The sequence below is a fragment of the Babylonia areolata genome, chromosome 7 (assembly GCF_041734735.1).
Source record: "Babylonia areolata isolate BAREFJ2019XMU chromosome 7, ASM4173473v1, whole genome shotgun sequence".
Taxonomy (NCBI): domain Eukaryota; kingdom Metazoa; phylum Mollusca; class Gastropoda; order Neogastropoda; family Buccinidae; genus Babylonia; species Babylonia areolata.
Genome location: NC_134882.1, coordinates 40,545,840 through 40,564,942, shown reverse-complemented (window position 1 = coordinate 40,564,942; position 19,103 = coordinate 40,545,840). Strand labels below are relative to the sequence as shown.

General features: G+C 37.0%; 1 protein-coding gene across 2 annotated transcripts; it reads left to right on the top strand.

The window, feature by feature from the left end:
• Positions 1 to 16,528, top strand: LOC143284034 (mothers against decapentaplegic homolog 9-like). Of its 2 annotated transcripts, none has more exons than XM_076590631.1 (6): positions 1 to 192; positions 4,134 to 4,546; positions 6,408 to 6,581; positions 7,919 to 8,107; positions 8,679 to 8,900; positions 9,873 to 16,528. In XM_076590631.1, exons 2-6 carry the CDS (start codon positions 4,141 to 4,143, stop codon positions 10,271 to 10,273), a joined length of 1,392 nt encoding a protein of 463 aa, XP_076446746.1. In that variant the 5' UTR covers positions 1 to 192; positions 4,134 to 4,140; the 3' UTR covers positions 10,274 to 16,528. The 2 variants fall into 2 exon arrangements, with proteins under 2 accessions (XP_076446746.1, XP_076446745.1); XM_076590630.1 differs by having other exon boundaries at positions 7,916 to 8,107.
• The last annotated feature ends 2,575 nt before the right edge of the window (positions 16,529 to 19,103 follow it).

Sequence of the window (19,103 nt, the reverse complement as noted above, 5' to 3'; positions counted from 1 at the left end):
CGAGTTCGACTTCCCGTCTGACTGTCTCCGGCTCAGGGGAAAAAAGTACAAGAAGTCTTTCTTCACTGCAAGCAATTAGTATACAGCGTCAGATGGCCTGGGTTTCATACATTCAACAAAGTTTATGTTCTCTGTCTGTTGTGTGACTGCCCAGCAAATTGATTAGCAAATCTTTTTGAATTAAACTTCAAGGTGAGATTTTAAAAATGGCTCGTCCAGTTGTCAAACGTGTTCTCGTGTTTGCAGTCTCAGTTCTTTTTATTCTGAATTCTGTTGCGTGTGATGTATTTCTATTCATCACAAGATTAAGCTATTTACATGAAGACCCTAGTTGTGCTGTTAGGCTTGTTTGTCTATGTGTTTGACGTTATTGATAACACTTTCCATTTGAAGTAAATCTCAGTATGAAGTGTGGATTTGATAACAAACACTGCCACAAATGACTATGGACCACCCCTCTTCCGGAAGGGCTAGACGTTAAGTTTGTGAAGTTGAAGAAAGTACATTCGTGTTCAAGTTAGTTGCTGACATTGTTGTAAAATATTAAGTACTCTCTGTGATTGACTTTCCAGTATGAAGTTGCAGTTATTTCGTATGAGACCATACATTTTCAAGATGTCGGCTTGTAGTAGTAGTAGTATAGGGACTGGCACTCATCTGCTAGACCTCTCGGCCTTTTTATGCCCCCATCGAATCTTTATTTTCACTTCTTCCATTTTATTTTATTCTTCTTTTGTTTGTTGTTGGGCGGGGTACGCGAGTACACTTCTGCAAGAAACTTTGTTTTATTCTTCATAGTCAAAAAAATTTTCTTTTAAGATGGTGTTTGTGTCAAGGAGATTTTAGAAGTGTTATTATTTTGTGGAAGTTTAACTTCGGTTGGTAGTGCATTCCAAGTTTGTGTAATTCGGTTTGCCAGTGAATTTTTTCTAATGTTGGTGTTGCAGTGTTCTAAACAAGTTTTCTTTTCTGAGTTCCTTGTACTATCATAGTCTGACATTCTAAAAATATGTCTTGCATTTAATTTTACATCATTTATGTTATTTAAATTTTAATTGTTAATATCTTATATTTTATAAGTTTCAGTCAAATCTCCTTATACTCTTATACCTTTTGGTGAATGTAGATTTAAGTATCATTTTGTATGTAAGTCTTTGTTGATAACTCATATTCTTGCATTCTTTTAATAATTTTGTTGCTTTTCTTTGGTGTTACTAGTGTTAGTAATAGTATGATGAAAGGATGTTTGTATATATATATATATATATGTATCTGTCTTTATTATCTCTTACATGTATACTGTTCAGAATAATGTTTGTGGTGGTCAGCATAGTAGACTAGAAGGAAACCTGTGCATGCATTAAGTTGGAGACTATTGTTAAGAGCATGTTTTGGCACAGCATCATATATACATAGCTTGTAATTTGTATGCAAACAAACTTTGCCAGTTTGTGTACCATATAATGGTGTAAAACATTCAAAAACGTAAGGTCCATGTACCAGTCAAGCATGGCAAAAATGTATGTGAACAACAACAACAAAATGAAAACAATCATACCAAGCAATAATCATAATGATAAAAGTTGATGCACAACATGTTTAACTACTGGACCAAAGTGAGTTGATATTTACATCCCTGTAGAAAGAGAAAATGAAAACAGCTAACTATAATATGCAAATGAGCATAGTCTTCATAGTTGATTTTGCACACACACTGTCATGCCAACAGCACAACACTCCATCACACACACACATCTCTCTCTCTCTCTCTCTCTCTCTCTCTCTCTCTCACACACACACACACACACACACACACACACACATTCAAACACTTGCATACACATCTAAACACTGATTAATTTAGGTGTTATACAATCTACTATCTAATTTTTGACTCACTTGTGTAAACAAAGTGAGTATGTTTTAACCCGGTGTTCGGTTGTCTGTGTGTGTGTGTGTGTGTGTGTCCATGGTAAACTTTAACATTATTTTCTCTGCAAATACTTTGTCAGTTGACACCAAATTAGGCATAAAAATAGGAAAAATTCAGTTCTTTTTAGTCATTTTGTTTAAAACAATATTGCACCTCTGGGATGGGCACAAAAAAATAAAAAATGAAGCCTAATTATATGCAAACTGCATTTACTGCTATATTTATATTTTTTGTATTCTCTATACTTGGCACTTTGATCTGATATTTGACCTAACAACAAGAGCAGTCATAATTATCATTTTTTGTTCAAACAGGAACTTCTTTTGCTAAGCATGGAAGTTTTATTTATTTTGCAAACGTTTTGGTGTAGATAGTAAAAAAGGGAAATTACTCTAATTAATGCTAGGGGACTTAATTTGCTTTAAACTGATCTTTCTCATCTTAAACATTACATTTTGAAACAAGAGAGGAAAGGCCTTCAAGACTCACTTGTGATGCACTTTAAAAAAAAATATAAAAAAATCCAAGTTTTTTTTATGTATTGAGTATAATTTCAAAATGTAATGTTTAAGATGAGAAAGATCAGCAAACTAAGTCCCCCAGCAGAGTAATTTCCCTTATTTTACTGTCTGCACTAAAACGTTTGCAATAAACAAAACTTCCATGTTTAGCAAAAGAAATTCCTGTTTGAACAAAAAATGATAATAATGACAGATCTTTTGTTGGGTCGAATATCAGATCAAAGTGCCAAGTTTAGAGAATATAAAAAATATAAATATAACAGTAAATGCATTATACTCAATACATAAAAAGCTTGGATTTTTTTTAAAGTGTATCACAAGTGAGACTCGAAGGCATTGCCTCTCTTGTTTATACCATTATTTGTGTGTATGTGTGTTTGCTTAATGATTTGAGACATTTTGTTATTTATAATAAAAATCGATATAATTTGATGCTGCAAATGCAATGAACTATGAAGGAATATTAGGGTTGTGGATTACCTGACAGGACAACAACTTTCAGTTTCATGAAATTGATGTCTAAGCATCATCCAGCTCTGGTAGATTCACATCATTCAGACACCTGCAGTGCTTGTCAGGAAATTTGAGCAATACTCAAAAGTGCATCAGTCAAGTAGAAGACCTTTGACTCTGTGGTCCCACTACTGGTCTGCCCATTTTAGCCCATAGCAGTTTGTGTGTGTGTGTGTATGTGTGTTTTCTTCTTCTTCTTCTTCTTCGTTCATGGGCTACAACTCCACATTCACTTTATGTATATGAGTGGGCTTTTACGTGTATGACCATTTTTACCCCCACCATATAGGCAGCCGTAGTCCGCTTTTGGGTGGGAGGGGGGGAATGTTTTAATTGCACACTTCGCTCTTGGTAGGAGCCAACCTCAGGCCAGAAAAAAACCTCTGATGGGCATTTAACATATGTCCTCTCAGTTGTCAGTCCATGGTGCAGACCAGTATGCTGTGTGGTAGCTGATTTATTACAGTTTTTTTTTTTTTTTTGTTTTTTGCCTTGTTTGAATTTTGATTTGGATGATGGTGTAAATCGAGTGATAAACATCATATAGTTGAGTTTTCTGTGGGTTTTTGTGTGTGTGTGTGTTTTTGTTTTTTTAATCGTAATATTGACATGCACAGCAGGCTGGGTAAACAGTTGTTTCGGTAAGAATAGCAGTATTGATTTTTCTGCTGAATACAGTAAGTAGATCAATGATGTAAAGCATTGTCAGTTTGTCTCATAATAATATATTGAGGTGGAGCTGAGCATCTTCTTGTTAGGCAATGAATGATGCAAGCTCACATCCACTTAATGTACTGATAGCCTTGATCTTGAAAAAAAGAACAACACTGAGCAGGAATATCTATAAATTTGTTTTGTTCAAAGCAAACAACATGATCAAGACGATGCTTGTAACAGTTGTAACATTTTGCAGACTGTTTCTGTTACTTTCTTTTCAGGTAATATTTTAAAAACTTGTATTGACAGTCAATAGGCAATACTGATTTAAAAATATGCATCGCCATGAACCTGGGATGGCTGATCTGGAACCAGTAACAGTGAAAAATTGGTTATCAACTTTAAAAGTTTCTGATGTTTTATGTTTTGCTAAAAACTATTGCCAATTAAGTAGTTTTATGATCAATTCCTTTTTAGTGCTTCATCTAAGTACTTTTTTTTCTTTACAGGAGCAGAATGACATCTCCACTGTCTAGCATTTTCTCATTTACCAGCCCTGCTGTAAAGCGGTTGCTGGGCTGGAAGCAAGGAGATGAAGAGGAAAAATGGGCAGAAAAAGCGGTTGACTCCCTCGTCAAAAAACTGAAAAAGAAAAAAGGGGCTCTTGAAGACTTGGAAAAGGCACTCAGTTGTCCCGGTCACATCAGCAAATGTGTCACCATCCCACGTTCTCTCGATGGTCGTCTTCAAGTGTCACATCGCAAAGGACTACCACATGTAATTTATTGCCGTGTGTGGCGTTGGCCAGACTTACAGTCTCATCATGAGCTGAAACCTCTGGAGTGCTGCGAGTATCCTTTCTCAGCAAAGCAGAAGGAAGTGTGTATTAATCCGTATCACTACAAGCGTGTGGAGAGTCCAGGTTTGTGTTATTTTCTCCTCTCATGAATATGACAATATTTTGAGAATCAGTATTTTAACTGTTAACATTGAAAGACCATCTGAGTTATGACAGATGTAAGGACTGCCAATATCATGGTCATTATACTTTGTTCAGAAATGCTGAAGCACTCACTGTAGACTGACTGCTCTGGGTTGCAATTTTTCACAAGTTACAAGAAATAGATTATCAGAAACAAAGCAGTGAGGCTGGAAGACACCAAGTCTGCAGTGTCACTGCCATACTAATAGCAATTTCCATTTTAGGCAAGCAGATCCCTTTGCTTTGTGGAGATCCAAATCGTCACAGTTCTTTGTCACAGTATGTCTCTCAGCCATATTGTAAAGTCCTATGTCAGCAGAATGTGCAGACCTGCTCTTGCCCAAGTTATTTCTATTCATAAGCATGCACAGAGATGAAAATTTTAAATGCACATTAAAGAACCTGTTATCCATCATTGCATGACAGTGAAAGGTGGGTCAGGAAATCATGAACATATATCCCAAAGTAAAAATGGACTTGCGCATACATATATATTTGAAAATATCTTTAATCGGTTCTTGGTTTTAGTTGGAAGGGTTACACTGTGGCATAGCAACATTGAATGAAATGCAGTGGAGTTGCACATGCATGCAGAAGAAATCTCTTAGATTCAGAATCTCCAAATGATTAGTTTCCAAACTTTAGGAAATTGCAGAGCTGTTTCAAATGTTTATTTGATATTTCTCAACATCAGGCAGCTTCTTTAGCAGCATGGTCCATGATGCAAATGGTGTTCTAAATACCAGCTATATTGAAGCCAACCATGGCCAAGGGCATTGGATGGAAAGTTGAACAGGCGTTGTTTTCTGCCACAGTTCACATCCAACGAGTGACGAATGCTATTTGCCAGTTTAGGCTAGCATTGCTTTTGGGGGCTAAGTACAACATAAAGTATTTCAGTAATTTTTGTTTTCACTAATGTTCTGCTCGACGCCAAACTTGGAGGAATGACAGGAGCAATATAGTTTCTAGATTTAAAACGAAATTGGTGATTGCATTGTAGGAATGTGAGTACCACAAAAGGCCTTTGGCTTAACTGACTTTCTGAAAAATCAGTGAAAGTGACCTACTTCCTGCCACATTTGTGGGTCATTTCAAATTTGTATGCATGCGTCAGTGAACGATGACGGACATTAAACATATTGTTCCTTCCTAGAGAAGCATGTAAACACTTATAAGTTCTGTGTTTTCCTGCTCTTTGTGTGTGTGTGTGTGTGTGTGTGAATATGATTGTGTAGTGGTACTAGTACTGTAGTAGTAGTAGACTCACTGTAGAGAGTGATGGGAAAAAAAGTTGTGATACTGATGATAGACTCCAGAAAATTGATAAAAAGCTAAATCTTAATGACTTCTTGGTCATGTTAGGGCAGACATAAATTTGTGCAAGTGTATACAAAAATCCCAGGTTATGGTGTTTACCTGAGTTATTAATGTCAGATATGAAATATAATGGTTCAAAACTACACATTAGTTTTTTTGCTGTTAATGTTATAAACAGTGTCATTCACTGATACAATCATGACATGTTTTCATTTAGTTTTATTGCAGTGTGTTTTTACTTTTTCATTTAAGTGTATGATTTGTGCAAGTATTTTATATATAAATATATTCTACAGCAAAACCACAGGTCTCATGTTGGCTTTTTAAGACATTAAAGGAAATTGAGTGTAGTTTTTTTAATGGTATAGGTGAATTCATAATTAATTTGCAGGAATTGGAGAGAGTTATTCAGTTTAGGAAAATGATATGACGTAAAAAGAGATGATTTTGCTAAATAAAATTTTCCTTTGCGGTTTTTCAGTGTTGCCTCCAGTTTTGGTTCCTCGCTACAGTGAATTTCCTTCGGGCAGCACTATGCCAGCTTTCCAGTCGGTACCTGAGCCCAACATGCCCCACAATGTGTCATACCCTTTTCAGCAGCAACATTCCCCAAATCCGCCCAGTTCTGGACCCAGCAGTCCTTTTGGCTTACCAGGTAAGCAGTTAACTGGACACAAACATTATCCTTTTCCAGGGACTTTTAAGCTGTGCATCTTCTAATAGTGATACATACATCCATTTTCTCTTCCTTATTACTGGACAGAATTGTCATAAGATGTACCATAATTTCCAGTCTATAAGGGAAGACAGTACATAAGGTGCACCATACTGTTGAGTTATTTAGAGCACATCAAAGAATTGTAAGATGCACACATCCAGTAAGTGGCATCTGCCTAAAATCTGAACAACGAAAGTCCTCCATGGTGGAGAATGGTTCAGAGTTCTTTTGAGCGTGGATGTTGTTTCTGAATAGTGACATCAAATCTCGAGAAACTGGATCAGAATCCAAATTGTTTTTGCCCACTTGTTGACAATCTGCACTATTGTCAAGTCCTATTGCATAAATGATTTGTTACAGCAGAATCCAGTCTGCTAGCCCTGTTTTCAGTTCAGGCATTTTCTGATTTATCTTTGTATCAACTCTGTTGCCATCATGTTTACATTTCGATTCAGTGTTTATGCTGTTTGTTTTCATTTGGAACAATGGTGAAAATCAGTCATTTTGAATCAACTAGTGGTATGAGTGAAGTATGCAAATGTGACTATTCAGTGTGAACATATGCGTTTATTGTGATCAAATAAGTTGTAGAATATTGAGTTTGTTGTAAGAGGTGGCAGTCAGAATTTAGTTTTCAGATAGGGTACATGGTACAGTTGATGAGATGCAAGGATCAGATTTGAGTAACAATAAGTTTGTGCCTTACACTGGTTATAGTTATAGTTAGGCTGGAAATTACTATACTGATAAATTCACATATTCACCATACCTCCATTGTACCTCAGAAGTCTATGGTGATGTTGGTTCCTAAGAAGTTTTCTCATTCCTTCCACTCATTTTTTTCTTCATTTTTTTCCCAGTGTGTCAACGTAGTATTTCCACTGGCATATCAGTGTGCACAACCCATTGTCTTTGGACATAATTTCCCCCAGTTTTAACATTTTGTTGACAGAAGGTTATTATTCACCATTCATGTTTGTTACATTCTGGTAATCATGTTCATCATTCATGTTTGTAACATTATGGTAATCAGGTCAGTGCATGAAACATACTGTAAAAAAAACAATGTGTTATGGTTAACTTGACATTTTGTAAAATATGTACAGGATAATCAAAGAAAAAAAAATCAGGTCAGTGCATGAAACATACTGTAAAGAAAAAAAAGAAAAAAAGTGTTTTGGGTAATTTGACATTTTGTAAAATATATACAGAATAAAGAAAAAAATCCATCATTGTTACTCATGACTAACATAGTTATGTCTTGATCACAGCAGACACCCCACCACCAGCCTACCAGTCGCGTGAAGCCGCCTCACCCAACACCATGGGTCTGAGTCAGAACAGCCCTGGCATGCCATCATCGGCACCACCCCACCACCCAGCCCGTGACGCCCCCCAGCCCATGGACACCTCTTCCATGCCTCCCATTCCCATTCCTAAACATGTGGCAAATCGTGGCGCAGGTGAGAAGTTGCTGGAGCAAAAGAAAGTTGTGTAGATTTAGGTGGAAGGGAATTGGAAGAAAAAAGATGGACCCAGACATGAAGAACATGCACAAGCTGAATTTGAGGAGGATGATTTTTTTAGTTGTAATATGTCAGAGAAGCACATTCAAGTATTTGTTGGAAGCCTTCCCAGTTAGTCAAGTTATACTACTCTTAGCTCAAGAGAGAGACTGCTTAAGACAGCAAGTATACTTGTCAAATGGGGAGTATGTGAAGTGATGGAACTCTTTTTGTTGATATTTTACTGCATTGTTGAACAGAATGAGGATTTTGATGCATTCCTTGATATTTCATTGTGTTTTTACCAATAACGCATGTGCATGTGTTATGAATGTAAAGGTTGGGGGGCCCCATATATAGCGTTCAGCTCTTGTTTGAATGTTTTACTTTCAGTCTTTGATTTGACCCAGTCAGAAGTACACAGAGTTGGAATGATAGTTGATGAGTAGCATTCTGTATGAAATTTTTTTTTTTTTATTCTGAGATATGATCTGTTGATTACTTATGCCTTAGTACTTTTTTCTTCCAGTGGACCTGCAGCCTGTGACATACCAAGAGCCACAGTACTGGTGTTCCATTGTGTATTACGAGCTGAACAACCGTGTTGGGCAGGCTTTCCATGCTTCCCACAAGTCTATAGTCACAGATGGATTCTGTGACCCCTCTAATAATGATCGATTTTGCCTTGGACTACTCTCAAATGTCAATCGAAACTCCACCATTGAGAATACACGACGTCACATTGGAAAAGGTAATGATAAAAGTGTTTGTACGTAATCTTGCCAAAATGTTATCGTTTTTTTATTCATGAATCTGTGGTGAAGTAAACTGGTATGCTGTGTTGTCAGCCTATCAGATAGATCAGATCCTGTCATATTTTATATATTTGCCTGCATTAGCATAGTATCAGATGGGTCTAACATGCTGTCAGATTGGCAGCAATAGAATTAAAGAAGTGAAATGTTCAGACCTGAGAAGACAGAACTTTATTATTTTTTTAAATTAAGAACTTATTTGGCTGGATTTTTAATATTTTTTTAAATGATTTTTTAAAAAGATTTTCCAGATTTTCTGTTTGTTGTGCTATGGGGAAAGTCTGTGTCTGTGTTAGATAGTATTAGATTTAGAACACATTTATTCTCATAATGTTGGTATGCATCTGAAGAAGTTAATACTGAAAGTTTATACCATGTAGTTTGAGTTAAACGTGTTTGCAATGGCCAGTTAAGACAGCTTTTTCACCAGGTATTAATCAAAACAATTTGAGCTTATGAACATGGTAAGAATGAAGAGAACACAAAGCTAATTAGTTACGTTTTAGGATTGAAAGGGGAGGGGAGATACAAAACATAGTAATCGGTTCTCTTTTCCATCAGAAAGTAATCCAGACATTTTAAATGTGTGAATATGATACAGATTCATTGTTTTGAAGCATTTAAGAACACACCCCAGTCAGTGTAAAGCATTCATGCTCATAAAAAATCACTCATGAATTGGAGTGAATTTGGGAGTATCAGTTGAAGCCCCTGACTTCAGAAAGAGAGGTATTCAGAAATGCTTGAAAGAAGTTTCTGTGGTTAATAACTTTGTTTTTATTGCATTACTTTGATGAATATAAGAATGTATAGAAAAGTACATTTTATTCTTTATCAGCTGTTATAACATTTTATTGCATTATTTAAATTCTGTTTTCATGAGTGTTGATGGGTTGTTGTTTTTTCAGGTGTCCATCTATATTACGTGGGTGGAGAAGTCTTTGCAGAATGTCTTAGCGACAGCAGCATCTTTGTCCAGAGCCGTAACTGCAACTACCATCATGGTTTCCACCCCACCACTGTGTGTAAGATCCCACCAGGGTGTTCCCTCAAGATTTTCAACAATCAGGAGTTTGCTGCCCTGCTCAGTCAGTCCGTCAATCATGGCTTTGAGGCAGTGTATGACCTGACCAAAATGTGCACCATCCGCATGAGTTTTGTCAAAGGTTGGGGTGCTGAGTACCATCGCCAGGATGTCACCAGTACTCCTTGCTGGATTGAGATTCACTTGAATGGACCGCTGCAGTGGTTGGACAAAGTACTGACACAGATGGGGTCTCCTCACAATCCTATTTCATCCGTCTCCTGATTCTTTGTTCATTTTGGCCTTCAGGGTGCATCGTTTTGCCTAGGCTTTGCTGGACCTGTGCTCATGAATGGTTGAATGTTTTTGCACAAAGTATAATTTTTAACTTGCATAGGATCAGCTGCCTTAGTTGCCCTGTTTTAATTTTGTGCTGAGAAGTTAAGGACAATGTACATTGTAACAAATTTCAGCATGTACGGGATCTTTGTATATATGTGTGTGTGTGTGTGCATGTATACATGCATGTGTGTGTGTGTGAGTGTACGCATATGTGTGTGTGTGTGTGTGTGTGTACGTGCATGTTTCAGAATGCTTTGATTGAATGTTTTTTTCATTTTTGAAAGTCCAAATTCATGTGCATTGAATGCTGTCTGTGAAATATAACCTATGCAAACCTGGAGCAGAATATCATACAGAGGTGTATGCACATGTATGCATACACTCAGCAAAACAAAGCACAGGGTATTCCTTGCCCTCTGCATCACATTTAATGCTGAACAGTACAGTTTGATTTCTCATGAGTTGTCTTTATTCAGAGGGCAGATGTGAATATGCAGCAAAGAGTGTTAAGATCTGAATTATGTTGAAAATTATCTTTGTTTTTTATGTAAAACAGAGTACTTAATATTTGTTTTTGTTTGTTGATGTAGAAATCGGGATTGTTTATTGATAAAATCATGCAGTGTCCTTGATTTCTTTGTGGTTCAGGTAACTCCGAGAGTTGAAAGTACCAGTGATGAAATGGTACAGTGTCTGTCATTTGCATTAGATTGGAATAACTGAACTAATTAAGTGTTTTATTTGGATGGAATAACTGAACTAATTAGTTAAGTGTTTTATTTGGATACTGATGTTTTATATTTTGTGCTTTTATCACTTTTATACCTTGTTACTGTAGCTTGCTTTTGCATTCTAACCAACTGTATTTTTTATTTTCTTTCTTTTTTTTGTGGCAGATCAATTTATCTATTCAAATTATAAAACCAGCTTTCATGTTCTTAGTAATTGTCAATTTTGTAATTTTTAACAAAGGCACTGGGATATTAAAAAAGTGGCACAATAGCTTTGAATTATTTTTGTTGTTGCAAAGTGTGCATGCATTCCTTTCTCAGTGACAGAATGTAGCACTCAGAGTCAAGCTGCCAACTGACTGTTCACTTTAGCTATTGTTTTCAAGAATGTTCCCACTACCATCGTTCACCTCTGCTTGTTTTGTTTCACCTCAGCGCATCACACCTTAAAGTTCTGTATTTTCATGACTTCACCTGAGTTTCAGTTTCAAAGAGGCATCAAAGCGTGCAATCTGATCCATATATACGCTACAACATCTCTTTAAAAGATAAAAAAAAAAAGACCAGATGCTGAGATGGTTGAACTGCACAAAAACCCTAAGCTCAGGGTGGGATAGAATCACTGTCATGTGGATGTTTCAAAAAATTTCTTTTTTTTTAATTCTTTTTTTTTAAAAGAAAGAGTATTCAGTAATTATGTACAACTTCAAGCTGCAGTGATAATTCTGTATGAATTTAAGCTGCAGGCTTGCATTCTGAAATAATTTCCTGTTATGTTGCAGATTGATTATTATCTTTCTGCTTCTTGTTTTTATTTTTAGTTGGGTGTTTTTTGGTTCTTTAAGAGCCTCCAGTTTATGCATGATCATCTTTGTGCACTGTAAAGACATGTATATGGATCAAACTGGATTTACTTTTGAGTTCGAATAGCCAGGAAAGATTAAATCACTATGCTGTTAGTGTAACATGACAGTTTATGATGAAAGAATCGTTTAACACATTCTGCTTGCCAATATTGTCTTGGAATGGAACATGGAAAGTTGGAATTCACTTCATACGGATTACTGTCATCACCAGTCATTGCATAAAAGGATTACTGTCATCACCAGTCATTGCATAAAAGAGGCAAATTGTAACTGCAGCTGAACTGCCTGAAGTCTAAAATATTCACAGTCAGCTTTTTGTCACTTGTGAAGGCAGCAAAGCATAAGCAAAACATAATTATGTCAGAATACAGGCTCTAAAGCAAAGCATTTATACCCAAAGAAAATTCTTTCTATGAATCTTAAAAATTGAAAAATAGGGAAAGGAGAGAGTCATGTGTCCAGCCCATTCAGACTGCCAACTACTACATTTTGAGTGTAGCATGCTCCACTGAGCTTCAAGATGCTATGCTACTATGCTGACAATAAAAGTGCTACATGGATACAGATGAACACAGGAGTCGCTTCCTTCACCTCTACACTCCACCTCGCTCTCTACAATCGGCTTTGGATCCACTCTGTTTACACATACCCAGATTCAAACACTTGACTGTTGGCTGCCATTCTTCCTCTGTCTCTGGACCTTTTAATTGGAATGAACTTCCTCTTTCGCTTCATCAGGTCTCCACACTCAGCTTGATTCTGGCCTTTACACCCACCTCTTCCCAAAATAGCCTCCCTTCCCTGCCTCTTCCTTGTCTTCAGTTGTTTTTTTCCAGTTGAACCCTTTCGCTGCCAGGAAAATAAAATTTAATTGAAATCTATTTGCCAGGGTTTTTTTCCACAAAAAACGGGTATAAATTTTCCCAAAATTCTGTGGTCTTTGTTATTGGAGAAAGACCCATAAAAGTATATATTTTCTGAAAGGTAAATGAATAAAGAATACAAAACACATGCTGTTTTTTCCATTTTATATATTTTTAGTGACATGCTGTTGTTTTGAAATCAGTGTTTTGTTTTTTGTCACATTTTCAACTTGTTCATTGCAAACATTAGGTAATTTGCACAAAAACATCATATTTTCTGGACAAATGGATATCTGCAAACACAAAATCATACTAGAACAACCACAATATATATTTTTTTTTAAGAGATAGATACACAATACATTGTGACTTCTCCAAGTGATAAGATGGATGTGAGGCCACACCCCCTCAGTCTCCACCCCCCTCCTCCTCACCCCTCTCACACGGTCACTTGATTCAGTTCTCATCAGACCGCGTTGGCTGCGTGCCAAGAATATCGCTCTGCTGTTAATTCGGTCATGTTCTGTCGACTGTTAGCCGGCCTCACTCACTGACAGTTGCATCTTGGCCACTCTCTTGATTGCTCCCTTTATTGTCTATCAGATCATCCTATAAATGTTCATCACTATCTTCTCCTTCGAATTTACGCTTCAATTCTTTCTGAGCATCAGCAAAAGAAAGAAATCTTGGTTGATTGTCATGATCGCATGTCTTGAGCATGGCGTCAATCCGACATTTTGTTGAGCGAACGAGGAGAGAAGTCAGGCAAACACTTGGACAGTGACCCAACCAAAACGTTCAAATAAAGGACTGCTTCATGACGTAGATGGGGTTTCTAGCTATGAATAGAATCTAGAGAGATTCCCCAGGCTAAAGCTACCACTATTTTTGTCAACGAAGTGAATGCAAACCAGGGAAAAGTCAGAATATTTCGATGACGAGTTATCTCGTCATTGTGGCAGCGAAGCATACATGCTTGCCATGACGAGTTATCTTGTCATGCAGGCAGCCTAGGGGTTAAGAGTTATGCATGCGTTTGAATGACTGGTGTGAAAGCACTTTGATTTGTGTCTGCACAAGATTCAGCACTATATAAATATAATAATAATAATTATTATTATTTGAAGAAGCAGCAAAAATCAAGCAGTGTTTGTTTTGTCAATACTGCAAGTGTCAGTGAATTGAACTTCCATGAAAGGGGAAGGAGGAGGTTAGAAACTAGGCCTGTGAGGCAGGTGTCGCTATACTTTAACCATTGAGAATTTTTGTTTTTGTTTCATGATCAGCCAGGAACCATTTGAAGCTCAGTTTACATTTTCACCCACTTCTGTTCCAGAAAATTGGACTGTTCCCTCCATCATTTCCCACTGGTGTTCACTTTCCTCTGGCACTCTATCTTGTTAGAATGAAACAAGTACGAAGAAGAATAGCTTGCAGTAAATTGACTGACAGCGAAGAAACAAGTGTCCTCACAGTATTACCGTAAAGTTTACAGCAAAGAATACTAAGTTTGAGTTCAAACCATGCTCTGTGCATTGAATGTCGACTCCACTTCAATATGACTCGAGGAGAAATTATTATGCATGTATGTTAAAAACTTCTAAACACATTCAATGGGTTTCAGTTTCTTAAGGAGGCGTTACTGCATTTGGACAAATCCATAGACACTACACATCTGCCAGGCAGATGCCTGACCAGCAGCAGGCCTTGAGTGCGTGCATATCTGTTTGTGTACCTATCCAAGTGGATTTCTTAAGAGAATTTTGCCAGAAGACAACACTCTCGTTGCCATGGGTTCTTTTTCAGTGCGCCAAGTGTGTGCTGCTCACAGAACCTTGGTTTAAAGTCTCATCCGAATGACTAAACCCTCAGTTCAATTTTCCAGTCAAACTTAGATGGCGAGAGTGGAATTCGAACCCAGACCCTCTACATTTGCACACAAGCACCATTAACCATTCTGCCACATTCCTCCTTGAGGAAAAGCGTAACACCAACAATTTCTTTGTTCTTTCAGAATGCCAGGGGTTCTGGAACTTTCATTAGTTTCAGACTACTGGTTCGCTATGCTCAAATCATGAAAGTACTTCCCTCAAATATTATTTAGAGTTGGCAGGTCTCCTTTGAATGATAGTGGTATCTTTGAAAATGCCAAGACAACTACACATATAATGCATTTATCAGAATCTGAGAGGGATGCCTTTTATCTACCATTACTTTTTATTTATAATTGTCTTTTCATGTATTTCATAAAACTGGATAGTTTTAATAAAAAGAATCTCGGAGGGAATAAATTTCTAATATGATCAACAAACTTGCGTATTGGATGGTGTTCTGTTGAATGTTTGCTTTCTGTGTTACGATAACAAAGGCCAGGCTCAAGTAAAATAATGCTCTGTCCCCAGTCATTCTCCTAAATAATGTTCATTAGTTTTACAAATTGTTTGAATGGAATTAGACTACCGGTACTTGTGTCTAAATGAAATGTTCTTTTCCAAATGGGTGGTTTTTTTGTTGTTGTTTTTTGTCCTTCAGTTTCAGTGGGATTGATATTGATAGTGTTTTCAATCATATGGCCCTGTGTCGTTGGCTAGGCTAAAGTAACAAGATAAATCAGTCCTGCTCCATCTTCCTTGTTATTAGGGAGAAAAAAAAGAGGAAGATTATTTGGTAAAGATAGGTCTAAATTCTGTTGCGCTTGTTGCCTCTGCCTGAACATACTGGCATGTTTTTGTGGGTGCAGTTTTGAGACAAAAACTCTGGTGCAACATGTGTTCCACATTTTCCTCAAGTGGAGAAGGGTGGGTGTGGTTTAACCACCACTGTATTTGTTAATTCCAACATACCACCTTTGTATAAAAAACAAAACAAAAACCCAGTCCATACATGAATAACTGCCCTGTAATTATGATTTTTCAGGCACTGTTAATTTTATCCTTTCTGTGATAATTTTGATTATGTGTTTTCGTAAATATGCCTTTTTATGAGCCATGCATCAATTGGTCAACAGAAATAGCATAGTTTATTTTTGTACTTAAAAATTGCAAATATGTGTAAAATGTTGACTTTTCTTTTATAATACTTACATGTTTGAACTTTGATAAAATTTTATACATTGACTGATTGAGTTTTTGTAAGGGGATGTGCTAAGTTAAGGCAGCTGGCTTTCACTATCACATTGATAATAGCTTTCATACAAAGTTATGCCCCCACTTGTACACTCTTTGTCAGCTCTCATGTTCAAACAGGCAGTCTACTTCATTGATGAGGATTGTGGGCATGATGCTGCTGTATGTAACAGTTTTATGTGTTACCAACCTTATTCTGTTGTCTGAACTAATGTTTTGTGTCATAACTGTGTTGTAACATGCTTCATGTACAGTATACAGAGTGCATTTTGTTCAGTATCAACTGCTGATCTTTTTGTTTGTTTTTAACCTCTTCCATTGTTAAGTTTCTGTTGCTTAACAGAAAAGTGTTAATCCAATTAAAAGACAAATATACAGTCATGACATTTTGCTGAAACATTTAATGCAGTTGATAAAAAAGAAAATTTGCTGCAATTTTAAGTTGTTGTTTTTTTTTGTTGTTTTTTTTAAAAGGTTTTAGGATGTTGGCTTGAAAAGATGAAAATATCTGCAATTAGAATTAGAACTCGAGCACTGATTGAAAGATAATGAAAATGATGAAAAGTTCAGTCTGATTTTGTTCACTCCAGACAGAATAAAATTTAGACCTGAACTCTGACTCCATTGTGATAGCTTGTGCGTTGTGTTTCTGTCTCTTACTTAAAAGTTAACCTCTTGTTCCATTCTGGACTGCAACAATCCTGATCTTGATTCTACACAGTAACTGCTGGCCCAAGTTTGTTGCTTGTGGATAGTCTCCTTAAAGATCACATGAATAACCAATGTGAAAGGAATTCATTGTTTTAAATTTGTTTTATACAAATATTCAATTTTTGAAACTCGGCTCCTCCAAATTTGATGATCTTTGAAACTGAAACTGAAGGTATGCACAATTATTAAGGCATCACATTGTTGATAGATAACCAAAAGCAGTAAATCCTTCAGATCTATATTGTATTTTATAACACCACAAAAATAAAAACAAAGTAAAAATAAAATCAAGAAACACAACCTTCAACCATGCAACAATTTGCATGGTTGATTTGATATAACTCATGACTAACTTGCAAACCTTTTCAGTCTTATGCAAGTGGAAAGATGTTTGAAGAAGACAAGAACTTATGAACTTGAAACAGAAACGTTTTTGAAAATACATTTCACTCCCCCTCTTTTATTCAAGATCAGACATCAATTATAACTCCATTAGGGTTAAGGCCAGTCAGCAGTGCTTATACCACCCTTTTTGGCCCATCATGGGGCATGCTTCTGCTGCTTGGGATCCCCCCTTACATATATCCCCACAGGTGCGTATTTTGTATTCATATTGCGAGCAGTACACATGATCACATGCAGAGAGATAATAAAGTTGACTCAACCTCCAGAAAGATACACACCAACTTAAGGCAATTAAGAACAAGGGTAGCCATGTTCTTTCACAACTACAGATAAAACATCAGGCTGTATGGGTATTATGCTGATAGAATTGCAGTGGGACACCTTTGAAGAGTCCAGAAAGATAAGTTGTTTGACACTTCAGCACAGGATCACCAATGGGTTTGTCAAAATAAATCTTGACAAATACTAAAGTACAGTTAAACAAAGCTTGACATTTCTACCATGGGATCTGATCCCTCAGTTAAAAATGTTTAGAGAACAGAACAGTTTCCCACAGAACTTGATGTCAGCTTCTGTCCAGGGGCATTCCTAGCTGGTCTTGATGGCAACAATACTGGCCACCATGCCAACTTCTGCTGATATGTGTCATTGCAGATGGGTTTAAAGTTGTTTTTTGTTTGTTTTTTTGAATTACAGCAAATGTCTACATATTTTTTAAAATCTGGGGTTCAGTTTGAGTACTCAGCTGACAGCAGAGTATATATTCCCCAGTTCTGGCCGCCAGACCAAGATTTGACCCAGTCCAGTATACTACCTGGAAACAGATGAAGAGAATTATTGCAAGGGAAGTGATGGTCTTTCCACTGGAGAGAGAAAATAGATATGGAAGACATTACAGATTGATTAATCTGACTTTGAAATTCTGGAATGGATGGCAATTAACACACAGAGGTACATAACATTCCACGGGTCAAGAATGAGTTATTTAGATGGTGCACAGCTGGTTATTATGATCCCTAACATGCATTTAAACACAACCGCAATACCAACATTCACATGTGAACACGAGAGACTCACACGTTAAGAACAAGAGAGGCAAGGCCTTTAAGACTCACTTGTGATACGCTTTTTTAAAAATCTAATCGTTAAAATGTTTTCTGTATTTGTTATTATAAAGTTTTGGGTTAAAAAAAAAAAGAAGAAAAGCTCTGAGGGCAGATTCGAACTCCGTGTGTTCAGGTGAGAAGAAACTGTCTTATTCAATACACTATCGTGGCTCCTTAATATGAAGTTAACTGATGTTAAAAAATTTAATATTTAAACATGCTTTTTTAACCTTCGCTGGCTGTCGCTTTTGACTACACACGGAAGCTCATGTGGGTCGTCCATGACCCATACCACTGTTGCTTTTGACTGCACACAGAAGCTCATGTGTGTCGTGAACGACCCATACTTTGTAAAGAGACAAAAACCTGTATATTCCTCCAAAGCTTATAACAAAATATAGAAAAGGAAAACATATTGTAGCAACTGATTACACACACATGCGCTCGCACATGCACACACAGACTCACACAAACACATACACACAGAAGAAACACATGCTCGCGCATTCTGCTGTGTGTGTGTGTATGTGTGTGTATGAAATTCATACACACGCACATACACACACACACTCACACACACAACTGATCACACACACAAACGCATAACACCACATGCACATGCATACAAACCTTACTTATGCACACAGAGATAGATAGATAAATAGAGAGACTGAGACAGAGAGAGAGAGAAACTGAGAGACAGACAGCGAGACAGAGAGAGATGAGTCATAACATCCTATACATGCACAATCAAAGATATTCAGTCACACAGGTACATGCTGTTAGAGAAAGGAATGGAAGGGGGTTATAGCTGAAGACAGGCGAAAGGGACGGGGTGGGGGTGGGGGGGAAGGGAGGGGTGTAGTGGGAGAGTAGTGGGGTAGTGAGGCTATTGAAAGTAAAACTTCTTTATTTTCCTTCACTAATTGCAAATTAAACCTTCTGAAATCACTATTAAAAAGGTAT